Source organism: Pipistrellus hanaki (genome assembly GCF_964339955.1).
Source record: "Pipistrellus hanaki genome assembly, chromosome: 1".
In the NCBI taxonomy this organism is placed as follows: domain Eukaryota; kingdom Metazoa; phylum Chordata; class Mammalia; order Chiroptera; family Vespertilionidae; genus Pipistrellus; species Pipistrellus hanaki.
In genome coordinates this window covers 68544257-68562266 of record NC_140503.1, presented here as the reverse complement: position 1 = coordinate 68562266, position 18010 = coordinate 68544257, and the positions used below count along the sequence as shown (strand labels likewise).

At 41.6% G+C, this 18010-nt stretch overlaps 1 protein-coding gene across 3 annotated transcripts in view; it reads right to left on the bottom strand.

The window, feature by feature from the left end:
* RYR3 (ryanodine receptor 3) overlaps window positions 1-18010 on the bottom strand; it is a 508007-nt gene that overhangs the window by 289494 nt on the left and 200503 nt on the right. For all 3 annotated transcript variants that reach the window (XM_084861661.1, XM_084861660.1, XM_084861662.1), the window contains exon 4: window positions 1656-1730. In XM_084861661.1, coding sequence (XP_084717787.1) covers window positions 1656-1730 — 75 coding nt within the window. The remainder of the gene's footprint in view (window positions 1-1655; window positions 1731-18010) is intronic.

Genomic DNA, 18010 nt, shown 5'->3' with positions numbered 1-18010 from the left:
CAGAGGCACAGATTATGATGATTCCTCCACTCCTATTTATTTTTCATTTTTCAAATTTTCTGTGACCTTTAAAACATCTCAAATTATGTCTAATTATAAAAATACATGGGAATGCAAAACTTAACAATGATTTAAAAAGTAACTTGATAAATGAAGAAAACAAAACCCTGGCCTGTTCCCCGTCTCCTCTATTGACAGGCCCAGAGGCTGACCTTAGGATTAGCCTGGGAGGCAGACATGCACTTGAAACATGCTTTCTGGGTTCTACTCCTAGTTCTCTGCATCCAGAAGATGGAATGACTGCACTGTGCAGATCCATGTCTCACAGGCCCTGTCCTCAGAGCTGCTCCTGAAGGAGCAGTGTAGAGATTATATTAACCGTGAGTGGGGCTTTTTGGAAGGGCAGTAAATCTAATGGTGAATAACATGGGCCTGCATATCTCTACCACGATGTTAGCCTGAGTTTTTAAGGCCAGGGAAAAGTGTGCTGTTTGAGGTTTTGATTGTTGTGTGCAGGCAGAAAAAAGAGAGGTATTAAGGTTTAATTTTCCCTTATAGATAAGCACTAGGTTCTGAAAGAAAAATGATCACCTCTTAGTCCTAGAGATAGTCTGAATACAGTTTCCCCACTCGCTAAATGTCCCCATCTCCTGTTTGGACAGCCTTGCATTTGGTCATTTTTGTTTTCTGTCCTTTGCCATGAAGGACTGAAACAGATGAACGTTCAAGCTGAAAAGGTCAACTTTTTACCAATGCTCAGGGAAAGAAATGCTGTAATGAATGCATTATTTAAGAGGCAGCTGCTGCTCCCGCTGCCAATCTTATAGTTTAAGCATTGAGATGAACTTTGCGGTGTGCTGCAGGTGTAAATGTGTAAGAGTGAAGTCTTGAATGAATTTAACAGTTTCCATTAGAACAGAGAAAGAAGACAAATCTTACTTCCATAGATAGCTAGTGAGGATGCTACAGGCAGAGACTAGGAGTGATTGTGACTCAAGTTGGCACAGATTATAGTTGATTGAGATCACACTAATCTCCTTAACTCCCTTCCAAAGATATACATTGTCTGTTATTTACAAATTTATTTAAAACTTGGAAAAGTTTTTCAAGTTACATAATTTTCACCATTCAGGTTAATTTGGGGTTTAGATTCCTAATTAGCTATAGCTTAGTCAGCTTTCTCCTGCCTCTGGATTAACATAATACCTCCAAACTCTTCCAGCACTGGAGGCAATGGATATAATTCCATGTCCTTTAGCTAGTGAAAGAGGAAAGATTTCATGAAAATTTCATTTGGTGGATTTCCCCCTGTGCTGGTTATCCTTATATACTCGAGAAGTCAGTTACCCCATAGTTTATTTGATCAATGAAGCAAATCATTACTGAGAATCTAGTATGTCGAAGTACTGTACTTGATGGGATTATGTTTAATTAAATAAAGGCATGGTCCTTTCCTTCATGGAGTGGGGTCAGACATTATGCAAATGAAATATAGAATTGCAGATTGAGGTAAGTTATACAAAGGAAATGCCAAGATAACAATGTTACCTCTGCTGTTAATTTGATCTAGACACTTGCTGGTTTCCTGTACTTCCCCCCTCTTTATCTTTCCCTCCTCCTGGAATGGTGAAAAGTGAACACCCGGATGTGCTTACCATTCCGCTAAAAGAGTGCCGCAGGAGAATCGCATGGCCATAGAGCAGGGTCCTGTGGCCACCCCCTTGTGCTGCCTGGTAGGGAAGGAGAGGGACAATGTCAGCACAGGCCAGTTTGTGGCCTCTCACAAAGCAAAGCAGCACAAGAATCCTATAAGACAAACTACAAGGAAAAGACACATTGCAAAGCTCCCAAGAAATTCATTCTAAAAGATAGTGGACAGCCTACGGGCAGGGTTGAGGTAGGAGTGGGGGAAGAAAACTCATGACCACAGTCATGCAACATCCTTGGGAGCGGGTGTGTCGGACCAAACCTCTTTTCCAATAAGGCCCCTGCCTGGTATCAGCAGAGACGCAGGGCTGTTCTACAGGAGCAGCATGGCAATGAGATAGGCACTCCTTACCTTCCTTTGAAACTTCTCAGAAGCATTCAGAGTGAGAGAGAGAAACAAATATGATGTAACTATATGCTAACCATAGAAAGGCAGCTTGGGACAGGTGGATGGGCACATGCTGTGACTGGTGATCTTTTCCCTTCATGGCTCTTGTGCCTTTTGCCCACTCACTTAAAGCGTCCTATTTACCCAAATCTCACCATCGAGAGATAGCTTGGGCATCAAGGCTTTAAAAAGGCAAATTCTGCAGAAATAGATCCTTCAGTTGAGGGACCATCGAGGTACCTTGGCTGCCTCACCGGGCAACTTCACTTTGGCTGTTCACCCAGTGGCAGCCCACCCAGTCGGAGAGGAACGCACGTGAGAAGAGGTAGCCCTCCAGAAAGCCACTGTGCTGCTTCCTACCTTTTTCCTTAGTCGGATCCACATATAACCATTTCAACTGAGTACATGATATGAGACAAAACTATCATTCCCAGGTAACATGGAAAACTGAAATCTACAGAAACTCTAGAATATTTTGGCATCAACATTTTCAATCTTTTGCATAAATCTTTCTGTTATGATAACCTGCCCTCAGATATGATCAAATTCTCAGATATGATAAAATTATTTTGATTACATACCCCTTTTAGGGTAAATATTTGCACATAGCGCCCCCACCCATCCCCAAATACACACAAAAAGAGAATCCAATGCTTATGATTAAAATTAATCATATAGAGAAATTATATTTTCCTTCTATATGCCAAGGGCATCGTTTATGCAGCACATTTTATTAGAAGCTACAGACTCACAGCCCAGGGGCCTGGTCTGAGATGCTATACCTCTCCTGTATCTACCCTCTATCAGAGCCATGAGCAATAGGGGAAAGCAGGGGGTGTGGAGAGAAGGCAGAGGTTGGATAATAAAGCCTGGAGTGATTTTAATTCAACTCAACTTGGATGAACAGAATCACTCTGTCAAAGAGATGATTTTTCATGTCATACAATAAACCTAAAGAAAAAAAACACAGTATCTTGTTTAAAAAAAGTGGATAACTATATGTAACTCTCTCTCTATAGATATAGATATATATACACAGTTACAACTTTATATAGTTATATAACTATACATAACTGTGGCTATGGAGCTATTTAAGACTTTAATATTGTGGAGGAATTAAATGTTCTTCTTCACAATATTTCCAAGTTGCTTGAAATCATTTGAAATAACCTTAGCTGCTATATTTACAAATGTATTAACAGCTTTTGAGAGAGAGATTTTTGAGAGAGAGATATGTATTAACAGCTTTTGTTAAAATTAGTCATATTAAATTTTTACATCTTGGCAGTCCAACTGATATTTTCACTGTACACTGTATTATCACACATTAACTGAGAGGTCATGATAGCTCATGTTGTAGGTGTATGCTCCCAAATGAGTCCCATGTTTCAAATTGAACTACAGACTAAATCACATTTCCTAGTGCTGACCATGGTCACACCTTTCTTTTCATTTCTATCAAGTCTGTGAGTAATCATAAGTAAAGAGCCAAATGTTGCTGACCCCAAAAAGTGGTTCTAAAGAACTTGTGCTCCTCCCTTCTCTGGCCCTCATGTCCTTTATTATGGTGACAAGAGAAAAGACACTAGAGAGACATCACTCCCCTACTGGGATTGAAGGGGACAGTACAGTCCTGGAGTGTCCTCCCAGCCCAGCTCCTCCCTCTTTTGGGGCGACATTTATCAGCCAGAGGTGCACATCACTGGTTAAAGCAGAGGCCTCTGACCGAATTCCACAATGTTCATGTCATCAGGCCTGGGGTGGGGCCTGAGAACCTGCATTTATAATTCGTTGCAGGGGGCAGGACACTGATGTTGCTGGTCTGGTGACCACACTGAGAACCACTGCTTTAAGGAAAGACCAAGCTTCATGCTAGAAGTGGAGGGGTTTTCCAGGCAGGAACTTTGACCCTCCTCCTCCTCCTCCTCCTCCTCCTCCTCCTCCTCCTCCTCCTCCTCCTCCTCCTCCTCTTCCTCCTCCTCTTCTTCCTCCTCTTCCTCTTTCTCGTGGAAACTACTGTTGGGCACACACTATGCCCAGGTGCTGTATGTACCATCACAGCTCATTCTCATAACGCTCCCAGTTAGAAATGGTTTCCCACTTCACATGCAAGGAAACTGAAGCTCAAAGAGGGCATCTTGGCGCATGTCATACAGATGGGCATGGTGGGAACCGCACTCAAAGTTAACTCCAGAACTTGAGCTCATTTCTCCTGGCTTTTCATAACATATTCATTAGCCTACTGTGTACAAATGGGTGTACAAAGCACCGGGAAAATAGGATACAAAATACTTCCGCAGCTCCACAATGAAGGGGAATTCGCATCATTGCTGGAATTAAATGAGCCCTAATTATACAGCAGGCACAGAATTATACCAAGTGTTGTACATGAATCAACTCATTTTATCTTTTTAATTAGTGCTGTGAAGTAACTATGGTAATTATCTCCATTTTACAGCAACACAAACTGAGGCTTAAAGAAATGAAGTAATTTACTTAAAGTTGTACAGGTTCCAAGCGCAGGACTAGGATTTAACAAAGACCAGGAATTTAGCCATATGCTCCATTGTCTCCTTCTGTATAGTCTGGTAGGGGAGATAAGACTGCATAAAAACATTGTTATGAACAGAAACAACATGTCTGTTAAAAGAATTAAAGACACAGAGCATTGGGACAGACCAGGAGGGTAAAGAGGGTATTAAGGAATAGCTTTATGGAAAAGGTAGACCATAACATCCTGATAGGACTGTAGACATGTAACAATGGTAAGAAAGAGGAACCCACATGGGTGAAGACCTGGAGGTGGAAAGTATGAAGTGTACATGGGGACAAGCAGCCATTTGTTTCAGTGATCAGTGTTGTGGTAAATGGAAGAAAACAGCTGAAAATGAGTCAGGACACAAATGCTGAGTGGGCTATGACAACTGTTCAATAGCCGAGGGGACAATGGTCAGTGTCACCATCAAAACTGTACCTTAAGGAGAGAACCCTTACTGTGAAATGGTGAAAAAACTCGGGTGTTAAACCCTAGGGGCAGAAAAGATCATTTACTCATTCAGTTTCCATGAGAGCATAAGGAGAGAATAGAGATGAAAAATCTTGGAGTCATTCTTTACTCCTTTCTTGCTCACATCATACTCCACAGTCATTCAGAAGCTGCTGTGATGCTACCTTCAAAAGAGATTTTGTATCCAACCACCCCACTGCTACCAGACGAGTCCACTGCTGCCTCTCTCACCTGGACCATCATCAGGGCTCCTAACACTGCTTCCTGCTGTAATCTCCCTTCTATATTCTGAGTTAAAATGGCAGGCAGTCAGAGCATCCTTTAAAGACCATTGATCACATTGTTACTTTCTTGTTCAACCCTCCATCCCCAACCCGCAACCTCCAACTTCCTTTCACCATAGCCTCCAGGGCACTGGATCAGGAGTTGGCAAATATTCTCTGTAAAACACCAGATAGTATCAGGTCTATGATCTATTTTGAGTTAAGTTTTGTACAAAAATTAGGAACAGTAGTCTAGTTTCATTCTTTTGTGTGTGGTTTTCTAAATTTTCCCAGAACCATTAATTGAAGAGGCTTTCTTTTCTCCATTGTATGTTTTTGGCTCCCAAGAAGATAGAGAAATGGCCAACAGATACATGAAAAGATGTGTAACCTCACTAGCTATTAAGGAAATGTAAATCAAAACTAGAATAAGATACCACCTCACACTTGTTAGAATGGCTATTATCAATAAGACGAATAACAATTGTTGGAGAGGTTGTGAAGAAAGAGGTGGGAACATAACTGGTACAGCCACTATGGTAAATACTACAGAGGTTCCTTAAAAATTAAGAATCAAGTTACAATATGATGGAACAATCCCTCTTCTGAGTATCTACCCCAAAATTTGAAAAAATTCTTTGCTAAGATATTGTATATGCACCACATATTCACTGTAGCATTATTTATGGTGGTCAAGACATGGAAACAACCAGTGTCCTGTGATAGGGGATTGTATAAAGATGTGGCACAAATGGAACACTACTCAGCCCTAAGAAAAGTAGAAATAATGTCATTTGTGAATGCATGAATGGGTCTGGAGAATATCATGCTAATTCAGACAACGTTAAAGATCATATGATTTCACTCATAAGTGGGATATAAAAGTGAAAGCAACAAATGAACAAACAAACAAGAAAAACAAACAAAAACTCATAGACAGAGACAACAGTATGGTGGTTACCAGAGAGAGGAAATGTGTGTGTATGAGAGAACAGTAAAGGTAAAAGGGAATTTAATATATGGTGACAAGATGATTTGACTTTGGGTGGTGAACACACAGTACAATGTACAGATAATGTGCCATAGAATTGTACACTTTAAACCCATACATTCTTAATAACCAATGTCACCCCAATACATTTAATTAAAAAATAATACCTACAATAGGTCATCTTATTTTACATAAAAAAAGAAAGAAAAAGAAAAAAAGAAGAAACTGGATAGTAAGTATTTCAGGCATGGCAGAATACATATGGTTCCTCTTATAGTCTTCTTTATTTTAAACAAATTTTTTCAAAATGTAAAAGCCACCTGTACCTAGAGATTCTCTACATAAGCAGACCATAGGCTGGGCCTGGCCTTCTGGCTGTCCCTGCAATCCTACTGGATCTGGTTCCCTTCACTTCTCTGACTACCTCACCTACTAGGCATGCTTCCCATCACTCCCTCTGCTTCGGTCACATGGTTGTTCCTCTATTGCTTACACAGGCATGCTCCACTGAAGGCCCTGCACATGTGTTCCTCATGGCTGGAATGCTCTTCCTCAATATTCTCATTCCCAGCCTTCTTTCAGTCCTGTGCTCAGACATCTCATTAGAGAAGTCTTCTCTCATCACTCCTTTTCATGGCATTTATAATTAGCCGCTATGAATTCATATGTTATTTTGGATGTGTATCTGCCCTCCCTAATGAACCACATCAACATCACTTTTATCAGTGCCTGGCAATAGGAGGCACTCGTTTTCACATTTCATATTCATTTTCCCTGAAGGAATAAATAATAATTGGTCTTTTTGTATCCCTTTTACAAATGGGAAAAGAGAAACTCTCCCATAGTCATCTTGTGAGCTTGGATTTGAATTTGGGTCTAGATACAAATTTCACTCTTTTCACTACTTAGTGCTAATTCTGGAATAACATTCTAGGAACAAAGACTGCATGGATCTATTCACAAGGAGGATCCAGACTCAAGACCTGGAGACTTTAATGGGACGGCCGTTCTGTCTCTGTCAGGAGCAAGATTGGCTGCAGCCACTGGCAGGAGGAGAACTTGTAGTCCCACCTCAAAGAATGGGGGCAGGGCAAAGCTGGTGAAGTACCCTGCTGCCATGTCCAGAGGAAAAATGTTCAACTAGATCATTAATTCAATCATCTCACTAGTAATTTCAAAATTCATTCCATCACTGACATTTCTTTTGGTGATGCCTGGAGGACACTGCCTCCTGGTAAGATGAGCCTATTATACAATAGCAACAAAGAGGAGGGAGAACTCTGCTTCTCTCCATGCATACACTCATGAATGTTTCAAGACTGTTAGATCTCTAAACTGCCTTCTCTTGTAGTCAGAAACCCAAAATTCCACTTTGGAGGTCCCAGGTTCTAGAAGGCCCCTTGCTGAATGTATCATGCCTCCCCAGGGGGGCTTGGGCAGCATGACATTTTCTGGGTGTGCACAGGCGCTTGCATTTTTCTTTTCTTCCCAACCCCACTTCAGTTCCAGTCTGTTAGGCTATCACAGAATAACATTCCCTATCCATGCTAGAGACCCTGTATATTTGCCTAAGAGGTTTACTTTGACACATGTGACAAGTAAATGAGAATGATGCCATTTAAGTAAAAAAAATAAACAACAACACAACAACAAAAACCACACCAAAAAAACAAAACCCAAACAAGCAAACAAAAAAACACAGCCAAGTAACATTGAATAGAAGGGGGGAAAAAGAAAGTAACCCAGCATTTTCAGTTAGAAAACATAATGAAAGATTCCATTCATGATTGCTACAAGATATTATTATTATTTTTATTATTATTTTTTTTTTTTTAGGAATTTACTTAGATGATGAGCTAGACCTTTAAAATGAGCCTGAACTAAATCTTTAATGTAAAATGTCAAACCTTTACATTATAAAATGAAATTAGATTTGGTTACATTCTCATTGTTACAGAATGAGAATACTAGTAATGTTTGTAAATGCTTGTTCTCCTAAATTTAACTTATAGATTTAATGTGGTTTTAATAAAAATTCCAAGAGAGTATTTTGGAAATAACCTGCTATAAAATTAACTGGAAATATAAACAGTAGGAAGCAAAAATAATTCATTCTGGTAATGGTTCAAAAAGAAGAATGTAGCACAGTATAGGCAGTTCATAAACCAACCTCAAATGTAGCATACAATAACGCAGATTTTTAGTATAATGGGGGAATGGCAAGATTTTCAAGCACAGATATGTGGAAAGCAAATCAGAAAAGCATTCAGTAAGATCCATAAGAAATATGAAAGATAGATTCTGAATAGATAATAGAGTTAAATATTTCATTTAAAAATCAAATTCTAAAGCAACTAGCATGTAATGAATAGTCCACATCCCTTTACAGCCCATGGATAATACTTATCCATGCTTTGAAATACAGAGGAACTGGAAGGAAACAAAAAACAGATAATGCCAAGATGACAAGACTTCAAACAATGGAAATATCAACATTTAATAGACTACAGACATTCTTTGTATCATTTTGACAAAAGAGGTAACATTTCATTGAAATGTAGAAGAAAAACAAGCATAATAAAGAAATAGAAAAAGGATATGAGTAAGCAATTCATATCAGGAATAAAATTAAAGCATATGGGAGAGATTTTATTTCCTCAGAGGAGATAAAATGAAAAGAATGATTATTAAAGCAACTTTTTAAAAAATATATTTTATTGATTTTGTAGAGAGGAAGGGAGAGAGATAGTTAGAAACATCGATGAGAGTCATCCATCAGCTGCCTCTTGCACACCCCCTACTGGGGATATGCCCGCAACCAAGGTACATGCCCTTGACCGGAATCGAACCCGAGACCCTTCAGTCCCCAAGCCGATGCTCTATCCATTGAGCCAAACCGGTCCTGGCATATTAAAGCAACTTTGGTATATCGTTTTACATCATTTGAATTTGAAAAAATGGGGGAAGACCCTAATACTATCAGAGCTGCAATTTAGCAAGTGTGACCAATAGAAGTTAGCATTGAGCAAAACTCCTTTTGCAAAGCAATATTGGGATGCATGAAAGAGCCATAAGAAGATCATAATCTTTGTAGTGATAATTCTATTTATGGGAATAATTCAAGAGAAGCAAACAAATAAAAGTGTACATACAGTTGTGATAAGAGCATTATAACAGGGACAAAAAGAAACCTGGAAAGAACCTAAATATCTGGAAAAAAAAATATTATCTAGTAAATCACAGGCTTCTTCAGGATGGTCTATCCTGTGACCATTAACAACCATTACAAGAGCAAATGGAAACACAAAAAGTGTTTACCATAAACTACTGGTAAAAAGGCAGTAGACAAAATGCCTTTAACAATTTTTTTTATTCAGCAACTAGTGGCCTGGAGCATGAAATTTGTGCATGGGGAGGGGGTGGTGTTCCTCAGCCCAGCCTGCACTCTCTCCAATCTAGGACCCTTTGAAGGATATCCTACTGCTGGTTTACAGGGATTGGGCCTAAACCAGCAGTCAGACATTCCTCTCACAATCCGGACCGTTGGCTCTAGCTGCTCACCTGCCTTCCTGCCTGATTGCCTCTAATCACTCTGCCTGCTGGCCTGCTCACCCACATCTGCCCCCGCTGCCAGCCTGCTCATCCCCAAATGCCCCCAGTGCCAGTCTTCTCATTCCCAACTGCCCCTCCCCCCACTGTCCTGCTCGCCCCCACCTTCCCCCCCACTGCTGACCTGATCACTTCCAACTGACCCAACTGACCCCCCTTACTGGTCTGCTTACCCCCAGTGGCCCCTGCCATCCAATCCTGGCCTGATCACCACCCCACCCCTGCCAACACCCCCCTCTGTCCGCGCAACCCAAGGTCCCAGTCCCTCCTTTTTTTTTTTTTTTTTTTTTTTTTCCAGTACCTCCTTGAACAGGGTCAGCTGGAAACATTTAGGATTTATTTATCTTCTATAATTGAAACTTTGTAGCCTTGAGCAGAGGCCAGGGCTGACCAGGGCAGGCAGGAAGCTTGGCTTCCTCCATTATTGGGGCAACCCAAGCCTCCTGCTTGCTCCAGCTCTGTGGCCACTGCCATTTTTGTTGGCATTTATTTATCTTCTATAATTGAAACTTTGTAGCCTTGAGATGAGGCCAGGGCCTGCCAGGGCAGGAAGCTTGGCTTCCTTCATTGCTGGGGCAACCCAAGCCTTCTGCTTGCTCCAGCTCTGTGGCTGGCTGACATGTTGATTGGGTTAATTTGCATACTCATTTCTAATTGGCTGGTGGGAATGAGTTGTGGGTATAGTGGAGTGATGGTTAATTTGCATGTTTCTCTTTTATTAGTGTAGATAATCAGAAAACCTATGTTCATAGCAATTTGGTTTGTTGAGGACCATCAGACTACTGTTTTTCTGAATCTTTCTTTAACACTATTGCCATATTATCATTTTAACAAAAAGTATATGTGTATGGAGGGAGCAACAAGCTGCATGTATTTAAAGAAATGGAGTTCTATAAAACTGTTTTGTCTATTGGTTACAATTTTAGTTGCTCAAGATGTAATTTGTTAGAATCCTTAATAAATGACTTTTCCTATCTGAAAGATGGGCTGATGGATAGCTAGCCTGCCTGCTTTCAGGCACTGATTCCAGAGTGTTTAATGGAAACCCCACAAAGGTAGCTTTTATCAAAGATACCTGTAACACCCTAAGTTCCCTTAGGCCCAGCTCCAGACTCCATGGGAAATAAATCGCTTGCCACAGGGAATCACTCCTGCTTGGATCCCAAATGACCTGATTCTTCTGACTGTGCTTGGTGGACCCTTCACCTGGGATCCCATCCTTGTTCCCTGAGCCTTGGTTTTTACACTGCTTCATGCTTCCCAAGACTACTTTTCCAGCCACCAGATTGGACTTCTCCCTACTACTACAGGCCATCAACCCCATTCGGGCCAAACTCCCAAGACCCCACACTCAGTCACCTCACTTTTCTCGGTGGGGTAAACTGTTGGGACTGTCCAGCTCAAATGACATCCATGGAACTGCTGGGGCATTTTCCAAATAGGTCTTGGAGTATAAACTCAGATAACAGGGACAATTTTGCCTCTTTAATAATAGAGCGGCACATGGGGTTTAGAAAGTGGATTCCAAGGGTAGAAGGAAGCATGCACTAATTAGTCGCACCCATGACCTGGAGTCAGAACCAGAGACCATGACAACAGAAACTCAATAAGCACATTCCTGTCCTCCTAATCCCCTCCCTACATGTGAAATCCTGAAAAACCCAACACAGGACACTAAACCATTGTCTTCACTACTTTTGCTGGATCAAATACCCTATTCTTCAGCTGGGTAGTAACCAAGTCCAGCTTTTCCTGGGCTCCCCTCCCTGGGACATAAAAACATTATACAGGTATAAGGAATCTTTTTAAAAATTTGATACCTTGATTTTCTACATGCAGTGTAGTGGTTAATATGGATCTAAAACTCTTAATCAGTGGTTCCTGAATCATTAGCCACAGAAGGCCCCATCATCAGGACGAAATCCCCTGAAAGGGTTTGGGACAGTCCAACCAGGACGGCACAGGCCCTTGAAAGGAGGCTTCATTCTTGGCATTCTCCAAGGGCCTCTTGGGATAATGTTAAAAATTAAAATTATGAAATAGAATTTTAATCAAGTTCAGAAAAGAGGAGGAAGGTGTGGTAGCTGACAGTCCACTTCTCCAATTTCAGTGATCTTGGCAGTCTCCCAGGTTGCCTTACTGAAAAGCAGGGCCCACATATCAGAGGCTGCAAAGCACAATGGGACCCCTAAGAGAAAAGGCTAAATCTGGTTGGCAGAGGGCCTATGGCAGTCATGACTCCCGCCGCTGCTGTGCTCTCCCTGAAAGGTCAGCAGGGTGACCTTGACTCCAGGGATCCTGCCTCCCACACCCTCAGGGTTCCCACTCCCCATCAGCACAAATCATAGGACCGAAACAGGGAGTGCTCCAAAAACTGTATAGGGAGACAGGCTCCTTTCCTTTTTTCTTTCATTTTTAAGAAGGGAAAATAGGCAAAACCAAGTAATTCACCTACTCATGACTGACGCGCCCCTTCCCCCCATTCTCAGGGTTTATAATTCAGTGAATTCAGCCAACCCACCTTCTTGGGGGCATTCAGAATTATTTTATTTTGGCTGAGATTTGGCAATCTCATTTTTGTTCATGTTATTAATTTCATAGCCATATGGAAGGATTTCAGGAAAAAGGATAAAAGGCCAGAGACTGATTGAGGAAAGCATAACGTCTGGGTCATAAGCATCATCTTCAGAAAGAACCCATAGAGCAAGGAGGAATTCCATCCCAGGAAAATCTCTTTCACATGTTGGCCCAGGGGGTAAGTAAAATCTGAGATGTTCAGATAAATTAGGGATAGTAGGGGTACCTCTGAGCCCTTAAAGCCATGAGAAGGGGGTGGTAGTGTTGGTGCCACTCAGCCCAGCCTTCACCCTCTCTAATATGGAACCCTGGATGTCCAACTACTGATTTAGGCCTGATCCCTGAACTAGCAATCGGACATACCTCTCACAATCTATAACTGCTGGCTCCTAACTACTCATCTGCCTGCCTGCCTGATCACCCCTACCTGCTTCTGCCTGCCACCCTGATCACCCTCTAACCACTCCTCTGCTAGCCTGAAGATACCTAATTGCTCCCCTGCCTGCCTGATTGCCCCCACTGCCCTCTTGTGCTGGCCTGATCACCCCATCTGCCCTCTCTTGCCAGCCTGGTCACCCCCAACTGCCCTCCCTCATGGTCTAGGGTATCTCATCTAGGGGACACGCAGTAAAAAGCTTAAAAGGGATCTGTGCCATAGGAAAAGTCAGGTAATGAGATAAGGAACTAGAATTCATATACACAGGGTAATGAGACTGCATTCTTGAGAGAGCCCAGGAATTCTATAGTCCTATTGCTCACCTACTGACTTTGACTGAAATCAATGTTGCTAATAATTCATGGATGTGTATAAGCCTGTTGCACTGCACATCCAAATGGCAGCCCTGAAGGTAACAATGAACTTGGAAACAGCAGTTACTCATCCTCCTGGTGACCTGGGTCAATTGTCTGAGGTCAGGGAAGGGTCCACAAGGGAAGCCCACCTGAGTGGGCTTCTGGGATAGAACAGGGAGTCAATACCCCCATAGAATTGACAACCCTGTGCAGAGCAGAGGTTCTGAAATGCTAACATTTTGTTTAAAATTCATCCTCCTTTTCCTCCACTATTGGAATCTCTAGATTAAATAGGTATAGAAACATGTTTTGAACCCATTTAAAGTGAGGTGACCAGACGTCCTGCTTCTGGCGGGACAGTCTCGATTTTTAACAATTTGTGCTGCAACCCGAGGCATTTTAAAAATTGTTAAAAATTGGGACTGTCCCACCAAAAGCGGAACGTCTGGTCACCTTAATTTAAAGGCTGAGAGAAAGAATATGAATTTGAGATTTTATTTGCATCAGGTCATTTCCCCCCAAATTTGTATAAAACCTAAAATTGGACCAGAGTTTGCAAATAGTTCTTTACCAAGCTGTCGTGAGAAGATCCCCATGAGGGCAGGACACAGGGCACAGCTGCCAGTGTTGAACCAGAGGGAGACAGTTCTGCAGACTTTGTGGCAAAGTAGCTGGCTCTCTCTGCTTGTCTATGTGCCCCCAACTACAAGTGCAAAGTGCTGCCTTAAGTTTTAGAGAATCAGCTCAGAGCTCTCTCTGCTTGACTGACTGATGGTGCCTCAGTACTTAGGACGCAGTTACCTGTAGGACTGATAAGATAAAGACTGGATTTCTGTACCCCAGTAGCAATCCTGAAAATGTTGAATACCAGTCATAAACAATTATTTGAGAGAAATACATGCAGTTTTTTTTTTTAAGTAGTACATTCAACTTACCTTTGTAGTATCTCACCAAATACATGAAAATGGGTATTTTCAGGAATGCTATGCCATGGGTTCTCCTCCTGATCCCCACCCCCTCCATGCTCAGGAAGTCAGGAGAGAAGGCACTTTCTCAACCAAATTCCTAAAGACTGTTCTGCAGCAGAAACCTGTGTGGTATGGCTGCATTGCCTTTGTAACAGCTCAACCTCTTTAGAACAACATCCCTGCTCTCCTGCCCAGAGCCCTCCACCACAAAAGCCTCAGAGAAATGGGGGCGGGGCACCCAGCTACACATCATTTATGAGATGGCAGCAGGTGATTCTTATTGACGTGCTGGTTCCACTTTTCTCTCCATAATAAGAACGGGAGGCACAACTGGTGCCTATCATCTCAGAGCACCGCTCCCTTCCATCACACAGAAAGAGGAGGATAACTGCAACTAGGGCACCAACTAGTATTACAAATATTTTGTAAAGCAACAGCTTTTAAGCCATAGGAAAAGGCAGGTAATGAGCTAAGATAGTGTTTGGGTAAACAACTAAGAACTTGGTACTCACTGTAACAAGTTCAAGAACCTGTGCAATTTCAACTACAGGAGCAAAACCGATCATCAGCATTGGTGCCAAAAGGGCATTAAACGAAAGGAAGAAAACTGTTACCTAAACCATCACTATAATTTCCCCAAACCTCCACAAACCCCGCTTTTATGACAATTATACTACTAAAAAGACACAATCACAGGAAATAAAAAAGGTAGGCTTTCCCACTTATAATTTTGGCTAAATGAAACAAATCCTACCTCGTCTTTACTGTCCTCATTTTCCCCTGCTCACTTCTGAATCCTTCCTCAAGGACAGACCCTGGGACAGTGGCCAGAGCTGTTGAGGAGCTTCCAATGCAGCCCAGAGCCCACATTTTGCTGATGGGCAGAACCAGGCCCGGAGAATGGCAGTGCCCAGGCCAGAACATCCCACTTCCACCAAGCCAGCACTGTCTTCCCTCTACAAGAGCAACATCTCAGGACTGGGAAATAGTCTTAGAGTCAGAGGGGGCAGTAAACTTACTGGGGGGGGGGGGTGTCATCATTTTATAAGTTATATAAATGTCTAACCACTGCTGTGCACTTGAAACTAATACATAGCAGCGGTTTTCAATTGGTGTGCTGCAAGAATTTTTAAAGCATGCAATAGCTGACTATTTACTCAGGGCATTAACCTGTTTTTCCCTTACATTGTCAAATAAAAAAAAGATAGCAGCCAATACAACAACAGCCTTCCAGTGTGAATGAATCAAAATTATACCTTTTTTTTTTGTCAAATTGGCAAAAAAAAATATGATATATTTTTTGGTGTGTTACAGAATTGTAGTAATTAGTTTAGGTGTGCCTTGAGATGAAAAAGTTGAAAGTCGCTGTTATATGGAATGTCAAATGTAATTGAAATCAGCTGCAGAAGACACCAGGTGGAAACGGAAGCATTCAGCCTTCAGCTTCCTTCTCCTCTCAGGTGGCACTCTAGCCCTCTGGGGAGCAGAGGCCTTTACACCATCTCCCTCCTCCCTCCCTCTCTATCTCCCCCCCCCGCCCCCCCCCAAACACACACATATTTTTGTTCTTATTCTCACTCTTTTTCCATTGATGCCACCTGGTCATTTCATGCTCTTCCACTCTCAAACCAGACAGTTGAGTCCAGGGCTGGGGTGCTGGCCACAGAGTTTCTACTCCAGTGAGGATTAAAATGCCAGTTGAGATCAGGGCTTCTTTGGAACCAACTTAATTTTTCTTTACCAGAATACCCACAGAGGTGCTTTCTTAAACATCCATGAGACGGAAAGTAGTTGGAGTTTTTTCTAGGTTCTACAATGTTCCTCACAAATATGTATTTTAAATGCTGGTAGCTATTAAAAGTAAATCACACAAAGGAAAAGTATAATAAATAAACTGAAAGGTTTCCATGCTCGCAGAATTTCTTGAATGGGCTTTATTTGTAAAAAATAAGCAGATCTCTTAAAACAAAATATTTCCCCCAAATTCAAATATCTTACAATTTAGGATTAAAACACATTCCTAACAATCCATTTTTTTTTTTTTACAAACCTTCATTGCCACTGCCCTCCAATAACGTTATTTTTCTTAAAACTTTCAGTATAATCTCCCATCAAAACTTTCCTCCCCCAAGAATAAAAGTCTTTACCTACTTAGTACTATATGCTAGAGGAAGCTTAGACACCCTAACTCCTTCTCACTACTCTGAGAAACTTTAATAAAAACCTTTATGTCCCACCTGCATGGCTCAGGTTGACCTAAGAAACAGGAGGTCAGGGTTTGATTTCTGGTCAGGACACATGCCGGGGTTTCTGGCTCAGTCCCCAGTGGAAGGCATGCAGGAGGCAGCCAATCAATGATTCTCTATCATCATTATCATCATCATCATCCATCTCTCTCTCTCTCTCTCTCTCTCTCTCTCTCTCTCTCTCTCTCTCTCGCTCTCTCTCTCCCTCCCTTCCTCCCTCCCTCCCTCCCTTTCTGTAATCAATAAAAAACCTTTATGTTTTTTTTGCAGTTAAAATGTAAAACACAACACACATACACATAAACAAAAACAAGAAACCACCTTTAGTCCAGTGATGGGAAGAAGCTCAAGCTTTCTAGGTTGACTAAAGTCACCATGAGGTGACTACACTTAACAAAGCATTCAAAAGTCCACAGCACGAATGGGAAGAACTACAGAGCAAAGCTCTAAGCTATCACATTTGCCAAACAACACCAGGATCACACAGGCATACTGATTTTGAATATGAAGCACTGACTTCAGAATGAAAAAAACTGCACCAATGAGGAGGCAACTTCTTCTAAAGCTGAAGCACTGTATTCAGAAAGGGGGGTGGGGTATTTGACAGAGTTTGGACTTTAAAAATGAATTCTGTGGGTTCTTTCACTTGAAAATGCTTCTCCTCAGGATATGAAGAAATGTAAAAAGCTAGTTAAACTTAATGGTTATTCTCAACTGTTGGAATTAACATTTAATTCTTTTGTTGGCTCACTTTGGGGATGTCGTGTGAGAAAGGAAGAATGTGGAACTAGCTTTTTCCATTTTTATTATGAATTCCAGTCTCACGGAGGAGCAGAGCTGGAGTTGCATAATAGCCCTGGGAAAGGTCTGAAGCACCAAGCAGCTTGGATTAAGGCAAGGCTGCACACTTATCTTCCCAAGTCCAAACCTATAACCATGGGCCATCTAGACCACATTCAGGGGGAAAAGAGAGAATTAAACCAATTTTCAGTGACTTGAAGGAAAGGAAAAAGAATCCACAGGCAAGCCTTTCTTCTAATTACAGAGTAGCAGTTTAACATGAGCTTCTTGGCAACAGATTTCTAAGTGTGCAGCCACGTCTAATTCCACAAGATTGAAGTGTGTCGTGTTTTCTTACATGGCAGAGGCACAAAGAATGAAAATTTCCCTGAACACTCACAAGTGATAGGCCCAGCTCATTACAAATACAGCTGAAGCCAGTTGTCCATGCAAAGTACATGTAGATTAAAGGAGTGAATAACATACCCATTCCGAGAGGTCACTGAGCTAGCAAATCAAAAACAAAATAGTCAATGGATATGTTAGTGGGTGCAGGTCTTGCTGAAAGCTTTTAAGTAATTTGAGGAATCTACTGATAGTTACTACATAGGAAAAAAACAACAACAAAAAACCCCAATGAGAATAAAGAGAGTGGATTTCCTACTTGGTGAGGATTTTATTT